This window comes from Lytechinus pictus, chromosome 12, assembly GCF_037042905.1.
Source record: "Lytechinus pictus isolate F3 Inbred chromosome 12, Lp3.0, whole genome shotgun sequence".
Taxonomy (NCBI): Eukaryota; Metazoa; Echinodermata; class Echinoidea; order Temnopleuroida; family Toxopneustidae; genus Lytechinus; species Lytechinus pictus.
This window is the reverse complement of record NC_087256.1, coordinates 20,323,031-20,333,798: the sequence shown is the minus strand read 5'-3', so window position 1 is coordinate 20,333,798 and position 10,768 is coordinate 20,323,031. Positions and strand designations below refer to the sequence as shown.

Genomic DNA, 10,768 nt, shown 5'->3' with positions numbered 1-10,768 from the left:
CATCTTCCACACATCATCTTCCACACATCACCTTCTACCACACATCACCTTCTTCCACACATCATTACCTTCTTCCACACATCATCACCTTCCACACATCACTTTCCTCCACACGTCATCACCCTGTTCCTCACCTTCTTCCACACGTCATTACCTTCTACCACTCATCACCTTCCTCCACATATCATCACCTTCCTCCACACATCACCTTCTTCCACACATCATCTTCTCCCACACATCACCTCCCACACATCACCTTCTTCCACACATCACCTTACACACATCACCTACCACACATCACCTTCCACACATCACCTTCTTCCACACATCATTACCTTCTTCCACACATCATCACCTTCTTCCACACATCACTTTCCTCCACACATCATCTTTCTCACCTTCTTCCACACGTCATTACCTTCTACCACACATCACCTTCTTCCACACATCATCACCTTCCTTCACATATCATCACCTTCTACCACACATCACCTTCTACCACACATCACCTTCTTCCACACATCACCTTCTCCCACACATCATCACCTTCCTCCACACATCACCTTCCACACATCATCACCTCCCACACATCATCACCTTCTTCCACACACCACCTTCCACACATCACCTTCCACACATCACCTTCTTCCACACATTACCTTCTTTCACACATCATTACCTTCGTCCACACATCATCACCTTCCACACATCACTTTCCTCCACACGTCATCACCCTCTTCCTCACCTTCTTCCACACGTCATTACCTTCTACCACACATCATCTTCCTCCACATATCATCACCTTCTACCACACATCATCACCTTCCTCCACACATCACCTTCTCCCACACATCACCTTCTTCCACACATCACCTTACACACATCACCTTCTACCACACATCACCTTCCACACATCATCACTTTACACATCACCTTCTACCACACACCACCTTCTTCCACACATCATTACCTTCTTCCACACATCACCTTCCTCCACACATCCTCTTCCTCACCTTCTTCCACACGTCATTACCTTCTACCACACATCACCTTCTTCCACACATCATCAGCTTCCTCCACACGTCATCACCTTCCTCCACATATCACCTTCTACCACACATCACCTTCTACCACACATCACCTTCTTCCACACATCACCTTCTCCCACACATCATCACCTTCTTCCACACATCACCTACCACACATCACCTTCTTCCACACATCATCACCTTCCTCACATCATCACCTTCCTCACATCATCACCTTCTTCCACGCATCATCACCTTCTTCCTCACATCACCTTCTTTCTCACATCATCACCTTCTTCCACACATCATCACCTTCTACTTCTATTTCAAATACATACATGTATATTTCAATTTTCGCAGATTTCATCATAAATAAGCACTTAATTTAATCAAAATAAATTACCATAATGTTTTATCATGCATATTCTTAGTGCAGTCAAACCATGTTTTGAATCATGAGAAAAAGAATAAATATCTGTCATGTCATAAAATGTACTACAATACAACAGAAATAGTGAATGTGTGACACCAGTTCCCCTATTTTCATACCACCCATGTTGCGCGTAATACAAATGAAACTAAGCGAGTCTTGTTTTTTTTTTTCATTTTACATCCGGTTTTGGGAAAATAACATATGTTTGGCCTGCTTTATATATTTATTGAAATCAATTTTTTTTTAAAGGGCGGTCTTTCAGTACAGAAACGCCTTGAATCTAATTGAATTGGATCGAATTAACATGAACACGATATCCATTATATGATCATTCACGAGCATTTGCATATAAAACGAGCCCCATCCCAGGACACAAGAAATCGTTCAGTCGATCCATCTTCATATGCCCATCTCCCAATTATTCTTTTCTAATTTTACACTTAAATTACTTCATTTTTTTCTTTTTAAGGGAGATATTGATACCACCCTTAATTTTGTCTCGTCTGCAGGGCAGACGCGAAATGTATCGCTTTCTCTGAAGGTGACGACGCATCACATCGTTAAAGGTCAAAGTTCACCCCAGCAAAATGTTGATTTGAATAAATAGAGAAATTTAAACTAGCACAACACTGAAAATTTTATCAAAATCGGATGTAAAATAAGAAAGTTATGGCATTTTAAAGTTTCGCTTATTTTTCACAAAACAGTGATGTGAACAACTCAGTGACATGCAAATTAGTCAGTGGATGATGTCCATCACTCACTATTTTGTTTTTTATTGTTTGAATTATACAATATTTCATTTTTTTACAGATTTGACAACCGCGTAGCCAGGATTTCATTTTGGAGGGGGCGGTAATCGCACGCGAAGCGTGCCAACAGTTACAGAGCGCGCGAAGCGCGCTCCCTAGGGGGTGGGTGCAGGGAGGGGGAGTTTCCCCCTCCCTTGCGAAGCGCGAAGCTTTTGGTGTTTCATAAATCAAAATGAAAAGGAGCCGTCTCTCTTGTCACTAGTACCTATATCACCTCCAATTCAGTTGACAATATTGTGATTTTGAACCTTTTTTTCATGAACCTTGTTTTCAAAAGTGATTGTGAGCGAACGCATAAAAAGGGAATAAAATGGAGGAAATTAAAAAATAATAACCCCGCGCGAAGCGCGGAAGCTAAAGCGTTTTTTCAATTTGTTTTCTGCCATGAAAAGGGTCCCGATAAAAGGGTATTTTCAAAGATATATTGAATACTTCCCTTGGAAAGATCAGATTTGATTACAAACAATTTAGTGACAGTGCATAACTCGCAAAACAGAGGAGAAGAAGTGTATATGCCGGGAGGAAGATATTCCTCCCCGCGCAGGGCAATGAAACTCTGAAGTTTCAAAGGGCGGACATTTCATCAAATGCAGATATCTCTAATACCCCATCGGGTCTAATTCGATTGATTTTCTAAGATTATTGAACTTCATTACAAGGAAAATAGTACGCAAAAAGTTGAAACTTCTGTGATTCATTGAAATTATATAAAAAAGGATGCCTAATTTCTTTGACTTATCCTGAAGCGCTTCATTTTGAATTATAAAGAACCCTAAGTGTCATTCAAAATTTCAAACTGAGTGCGCAAAACAGGACAGGAGATGAATGTGCAGGGAAATGACATGAAGTTTAATAGAATTTGATAATAAATATTGTACTTTTTTATCTAATACGACACGAATTTTATACCTTCCTCTTTTTTAATTAGGAACCTGTTTGCCCCCAAATTATGGTTGTTTAGTAATGAGCTGAAAAGCAGGAGAAGTTGACTTTATGGAGGTGACGGCAGAAATTGATATTAAGATTTTACCCGCCCAGGGCCGACCCGTCCAGAAGTTGCGCAATCAATTAAAAAAAAAGATAACTTCATATATTTCGGCCTAACCTTACTCTAATTATATGCCCTAATGTATACATTTGAACTTTAACTGGCAAGAAACACATATAGCTGAGGTGGAAAAACAGGGTTAGAGAAAGGGTGGGGTAAACAATGGAGAACTTCAATATTATCATTTAACCGCGCGCCGCGCGGAAGCAAAATTCATATATAAATTTAGAGCAAGAGAGAACGAGTTTCTCTTTTGAGAAAAAAAAATAAAATAAATAAAAAAACACAAAGCTACCTTTCTTCCCTTTCCTCCCTTCCCTTTTCCTTTTCTCCCCTCTTTTTCCCCTTCTTTTTTTTTCTTTTTGGGGACGTTTTGGGGGGGGGGGCGACCGCCCCCACCGCCCCCCCCCCTGGCTACGCGCCTGAGATTTGACCATAGGGAACGACTTGACTGAACCATATAGTATTAAACAACGCTAATTCCACATCGATAGGGAGGAATTAATCACTTTTTTACTCGACAATGAGGAGAAAATTTGAATATTTCATATAACAAAATACAAAAGAAATAGTGAGTGGTTACGTCATTCTCCTCATTTGCATACCGACCAGGATTTGCATATAATTGTTTTGAAAAATTAAGCAAAACTTTAAAATGTCATAACTTTCTCATTTTACATCCGATTTTGATGAAATTTTCAATGTTATGTTTGTTGGATTTTTCTCTTTTTATTCAAATCAATTTTTGTCGGGGTGGACTTGTCCTTTAATAACAAAGTCTAGTCAACAAACTTTGAAGTTTGAAATGTCACAACTATGAAAGCGTTAGGTAATTTTGATGAATTTTGTAGAAAATATTAATAAAGTATCACAGATCATTTTACATTAATTTCATGTTACAAGTAAAGGTCAGAAGTCAGTTCAGTTCACTGTCGGTACCTAAAATATAAAATAAAGATTGTTGTTCAGATATTTTGGAGGTAATATATAGATTCACTTTCTATGAAACTTAGTTAAGTTAATATCATTTAATAATTTGAATAGAATTTCAGATCATGATACAGGAATTGGTAAAGGTCGAAGATCATTTCAGGTTAATGAATTTAGATAGAAATGTATGTAGTGTTATGGCATCAATATTGATGAAACCAATCTACTAAAAATTGAGATGATTATTAGATATTACAATATCTAATATATATATTATTATATTTACCAAATCAAGGACAAGAGTCGTATGAGGTTGATAGAGTTGCTTTTATGATGAAGAAAATTCACGAAATTCGAAAGTGTACATTTCTAATTTGTTTTAATATTCTATAAAGATTATGCACATGTATATTTTCTAGTGTTCCAAATGGTAAATCAAGCGTGCCACATTGTTCTGGTCACAAAGTTGAGGTCAAAGTTCGATGCAGGACACTTGGTTAAAACTTAATCCGGGGTCGAATGTCTTTATGTTAAGTCGAATGTTAATGTTTTTTTTGCATTTAAATTTAATTCCATAATTTTGTTTACATTAAAATCGCGTAGTTAAAACTGTTGACCTTGGGAATTATGTTATGCAGCTGAGATTGACAGGATCCAAATCCTACCATCAAGAAGTTTATTTTAATAATTATATTTTTTTTTAAATGTAAAATAAGAAAGTTGCAGCAAAATTTTTGAATTTTACAAAATAGTTATGCAAACAATGAGGACAGTACGCAAAATGGGAAACTGATGATGATGTCACACACTCATCCTTAACCTTTTTTTACACTTATCCTGCTAGTCTAATATAAATTATGGGAGTTAGTGTGGGAGAGGGATGGAATGGTATACCCAAATTTTTGGAGGGGGGTCTGGGGTACTTGTATCTATCCCCAATAATTCACCATGAAACTTAGTCCCTACAATCGGGGAAGGATTTTTTTTTCTTCTTTAATTAAAGAGAAACGAGTATATAAATGATGCAATCAAAATCTCATTCATACGGTATATACTCTCAAACGAATTTGTCCCAAATCTTAAGTATAACACTCAAAGCCTCGATCCCTTACCCCCCCCCCTTCCGACACTGCGAAAGTTGCCTGTAAAAGCTGCAATACAATATTTTTTCATTGAATAAATGGTTCCGAGTATTGTCAAGGTGATATATCACGTAGAGGCAAAATAGATGTATATATCAATAAATATAATCTTTAATGAAAGAATATGTAAATGTGATTGAAGGCATTCTTGGTTTGAATCTCTCTCTCCGTCCTTGAATCATCAGAATTCTATCCATCTGAAAATCGGCGTTCTAGAGGAAAAAAGGGAAGAAATGAAAGAGATGAAAGAGATAAAGATTGTCACTCTGAAACTCTTCGGTCAATATGCACTATATCATTCAAAATTTGATGATGATGAAATGAGTTAAAACGTCAGGAAGATTAGGAGTCTTAGCTACATTTGATTTATTACTAGTACCTCAGCTTCTTTTATGTTGATGTCAATAATTTTCTTCTTTTTTTTGCCAAACTCCGGTGAATCAATAGATTTATTTGTGCTCTAAGGTGTCCTTTATAAATGCGCCCCGTGTATCGGTGAATTTTATCAGGCGCCACATCGTTTTCATCGTTTTGGCCGCTTTGGTGTTTCGCTAATTGTTTATTAATAACTTCGATTCTCTTTTAATACACACAGCAACATGATGACTATACATCATCTTCAAATAACATATTTTTTTTTTACCAAAGTATTTCAAATTCCTGACAAATCAGGTCAAATATTCTCTACTCCAAGTGAACTGGCAAGTGATCTTTAAGTGAAAATAATGCAAAGTATAGTGATATGATATTACAAACAGAGAGTCATAGATATATGACGCCAATACATCCCAAAGAACATAACGGAAATTCATTAAAAGTAGAGGGCAACAAAAAAAAATACCCTAAAAATCTCATGGCGCCGATTTCTTATCACAACTGGAGTGACGAAAAATTTTCATTTTTAGAAAGAGTGACGAGACTGAACAAAAAATATTGTTCACATATAATCTTTTCAATTTTTTTTTACTACAATGGACATTTTTCGGGAGATCATCAATCAGTAAACATAAATGATCACCCCCCCTAAAAGCGATGTTAAAAAAAAGGGATATCACCTCCAAATTCGTACCTGTTAGATAACCTTTAAGGGCGTTGCCAACCTCATCAGGCCGCTCAAGAATCCCATCGCTGCCATAAGAAGGGCTGTTGATACCACACGATTTGCATGTTTGCCTCTTCGAATTTCTTTTGCTGCTATCACTTTCTGCGGCAACACTACGCCCTCCCTCTACAAAACAGTAGCCCCGATGGCGTAGAGCTATCTGGACGTCCAGTCGATCTTGCTCTCGGCGTAGGTAACACTCGTTGGCATATGAGAGCCCATCGCTCCCACATAGTGGGTGATATCCGTTGTCGTAGCAGGGATGATTGGAGTTGCATCTCCGATGACCTCCCCCTGGTTTGTTCCTCAGGCGGAGCCCTGTCCTGCATCGTCCCGCCTCTGATGAAACACCAATCACATCAAAAATGAAAAGAACTCTGAATAGAACCACGCAATCTAATCTTTTAAGAGGATTTGTGGATGTCTTCCGGGTACACTCCAACAGATTTGTGAAATATTATAATGAATCTACATACTGTATTCCCTTAATAAAATATTGTTACTTAAAAAGAGCTATAAATACACTTTGCAGAGTGCTCAAGGCCATTTACTTTACAGTCATTAAAACAGAAAAGAGAAATATTTTGAGTAGATCTTTAAAAGATTCATCAGAGATGCAAGCTTTGATATCTTCGGGAAGGCTATTCCCCCAAAGTGTGGCATGTGTGAGCAAAGGATCTCCCTAAGTTTGCGAAAGTTTGGGAATTACCAGATTTTGATGAAGGTAGAGAAATTGTTGGTATGTAATAATCGATAAACGAGAGACTTTTGGCGCATTTAGCCACTTATTTAAATCACAACATAAAACATAATGAGAATCAATACAGATACAAAGGTTAAACGAACGGTGGAACATAATTTTTCAGGACGGTAATCATTATTTTGGAATATCTTAACTGCATTGAAATTTAACATCATGATTAGAGAGCAATTATAATTTAAATGTATTTGATTCAAAACCACATTTCGTCAAAAGATATTCATGTTATAGGTTTCGGTTCCCAATCGCTTGGTGGACCGGAAACGGCTGTTTCGTCTTAAGTTTCGGAGCAGACAAACAATCGCAAAGATGTCAATGGTCTGGAGTCCAGGACGAAAATTCCGTTTTGATTCATACATTTTTGACAAACATTTTTGTTGTTCACTGTCATGAAGGGCATTTGACGATAAATTTTCTTGAATCAGTTGTGCGTCATTGAGCGAAAACTCTGTGTTGTTGCTCCGCCAAGAAAGAGGCCAAGGATATTGTTTAGCATGGGCATAACCATTATCTCCTGAATCACGCATAGGCTTACAAATCGGCTCCTCTGACATGTCGGGCGGCATCCATACTTACAAAATTATAGGTTTTACTTTAGAGTTTTGAGGTGTAAGATTTGATCGATGGATAATCAAAACAAAAACCTACCTCTTGATGATCTTTGCTTATTTGAATTCCCGGTGTTACGACCGTCACCATCATCATCGTCACCATCGTCATTCATTACTGGCTCCAAGGTCGTCATGAAATCAGATGTGACTTCAGTCGACATTTCCGTCTTGTTTTCAAAGTCCATCCTTGACTCGTTATCACTCCGTGCTGTAGAATCCATCGAACCATTCATCGTCGAAGATGTCATCGTCGTCGTCATCATCGTAGATGGTGTTGCCGACGTCGAATCTATATCGGAGACGGCGAGCATGCATTTCTTGCCGCATGTCGACTGACAGCATTTCATGTTTTCATTGTCCAGGCAGTGTGCGTCGTGCACACAGTCCATTCTCAGTCGACAAAATACAAAGTCGTAAATGAATGTTGGTCGAGGGCACCTCCCTGGCCGGGTATAAGGAACTAAAGACGTTTAGAAAAAAAAATTGATAGAATTTTTTTTTTATAATAATCATCATTTTGTAGTGCAGAAATAAATCAATATCCCATCCCAAACACGCACGCACACAACCTCGCACTCATACCCACACCCTCACACACACACCCCAAAACAGAAACATTGGCGTGACAACCACAGTTAAAGATTTCATGAAGGTGATGTCTAGGCGACAAGAGAACAGATTGTTATCAAGTGGCGCAAAGTTGAGTTGACATTTATAGAAAATCCTCATTTGGAGAAAAAGACGGCTTTTTTGGTACATGTTTTATGAGTTTAGTATTATTCATAATGTGCGATTTACTTAGTGTGAAAGACGGCTTTTTTGGTACATGTTTTATGAGTTTAGTATTATTCATAATGTACGGTGTACTTAGTGTGACGAAATCACCTGGGTCCCGTAACACAAAGGTTAGCGATTAATCGTAAGCTTGATTTTTACGATTGATTGTACATTGTAGTCAATGGAATCAATCGTAGAGAAATGTTCTACGATCATTGCTAGGCTTTGTGATACGGGCCCCTGGATATGGAATGCTATTTACTTACCTGTTGGGGTACCATGACACACCTGACCGCATCTCTCTGAGCACACACACTCGTATGTGACCCCTTTGGTTGATAACTCTCTACAATCTGAATCACGCGAGCAGGCTCTCTTATCGGAACACCTAGTCATACTGACTAACCCTCCGACCCTTACTGATGGTTCATCACCGCGAGCTGGTGGGCATGAACCTAACATCAACAGGCAAGAAAAAAGGAACAATTGATGATAATTATTATAGTAATTGATAATGATAAAATGATGACGATGATGGTGGGTTTTTTTTTTTGCTTGTCATCGAATTTTCATCGGAAAATATGTGCCCCCCCCCCCTTTTTGGAAAATCCTGGATCCACCCCTGATGATGATAATAAAAATAACAAAATAAAAATAATTATGATAATAATGATGATAGAATTAGTAGTGGTAGTATTAATCGTAGTAGTAGCTAGTAGTAATAGTAGTTTAAAACTTTAAACATAAAAAATCAATTATAAAGGAATAGATATAACAAATTTAACAATATATATAAATAAATATATATATATATATAAAACTATATTTACCGAAGGTTGTACAATATGTTTATACTTACACACCATACCACACTGGGGGTTACATCCACATTCAAAGCCTGGTATTGGGCAGTCACTATGTTTACTACATGAGGTATGAAGATCACAACGAGGTATCTCAGAGGAGCCCACAATATGAAAGATACCATACACTTTACATGCAGGTAAACTATCTGAAAGTTTAAACAAACATTACATTACAAAGATACCCTTCCAAAAGAACGACACGATACTAAATTGAAGACAAAAATAAAGAATAGAACATAACATTTTAATAAACGGAACATGTTTCGAGGTGTCGCACCTCATCATCAGCCTGAAATCGCACCTCATTTTCAGGCTGATGATGAGGTGCGACACCTCGAAACATGTTCCGTTTATTAAAATGTTATGTTCTATTCTTTATTTTTATCTTCAATAAAGATGCCCTTACCAGAAAATGTCCTTGTTTTCTTTTTAAGTTTATATATTTGGGATCTTTAATAACATTTGCATTCTTTTTAATGTAGAGAAATCTTATTTTACTGTTTCCGCAAAAGGATTATGTAATACAGTATCTTGACCGAGACGCCGTTGAAATTCTAATTTATAAACATAACGATCCGATGAAAATCACTATTATGACAATGAAGGTAAAAGGAATGTTAAGAATGATAGTCAATAACATCGAACTATTACAAAATTGTTTTCCCTATTTTAATCGTTTTCATGTTCGAAGTAAACAAGATATTTCAATCTTTTCTCTTATAAGTGCTTATAAAAAGTGTTATAAAGCGAGTGATTTTAGGTTGATGGAACCTAAATTAAGTGAATCCCATATTTCATTACCATGGCTACCAAGATTTTTAGAGTCTTTACGGTATTTTTGTACCATCCAATTTTATTTACTATTCAATGCTCAAAAATATGTTTGTCCTAACTAGGCCTTCTTACACTCATGATATCTAAGCAATGTAACGGAGATTTAATAGAAAAAAAATCTTGAAAACTAATACCAATCCTGACCATCGTGATACTATTCACGTTTGTAAAAGATTATATTAATCCAGGGAGTTGGGATTCATGACCGTCGACGTGTTAAACCAGAGTATCATAGCAAGTGAACTGCTTATAGAAATCAAATTGACATGTTTGAGAAGGATGACGATCGTCGATCATATAGACATTAAATTTGTTGTTCAATATTTGTTCATGCAACGCTGTTTACTGTAAGAACATTGCAGTAGTTGTGTAATAGTTTCAATCGGTGTCTAATTTTGTCTATAATATTAAGCAACCATACTTGA

The 10,768-nt window shown here is 37.1% G+C and overlaps 1 protein-coding gene across 1 annotated transcript; it reads right to left on the bottom strand.

The window, feature by feature from the left end:
* Positions 1 to 5,387: 5,387 nt before the first annotated feature.
* On the bottom strand, positions 5,388 to 9,618 carry LOC129272529 (uncharacterized). The gene is made up of 5 exons (XM_064108062.1): positions 9,503 to 9,618; positions 8,910 to 9,098; positions 7,904 to 8,326; positions 6,463 to 6,834; positions 5,388 to 5,605 (listed from the first exon to the last, which is right to left on the bottom strand). Exons 1-5 carry the CDS (start codon positions 9,507 to 9,509, stop codon positions 5,583 to 5,585), a joined length of 1,014 nt encoding a protein of 337 aa, XP_063964132.1. The 5' UTR covers positions 9,510 to 9,618; the 3' UTR covers positions 5,388 to 5,582.
* Between the last annotated feature and the right edge of the window lie 1,150 nt (positions 9,619 to 10,768).

What these genes read in the sequence shown, in the direction of transcription:
- LOC129272529 (XM_064108062.1), bottom strand. An exon ending in GTGTCATGGTACCCCAACAG is followed by an intron (nt 8,327 to 8,909) that starts GTAAGTAAATAG and finishes AAACGTCTTTAG; the next exon opens with TTCCTTATACCCGGCCAGGG. An exon ending in CCTTAAAGGTTATCTAACAG is followed by an intron (nt 5,606 to 6,462) that starts GTACGAATTTGG and finishes TTTTTCCTCTAG; the next exon opens with AACGCCGATTTTCAGATGGA.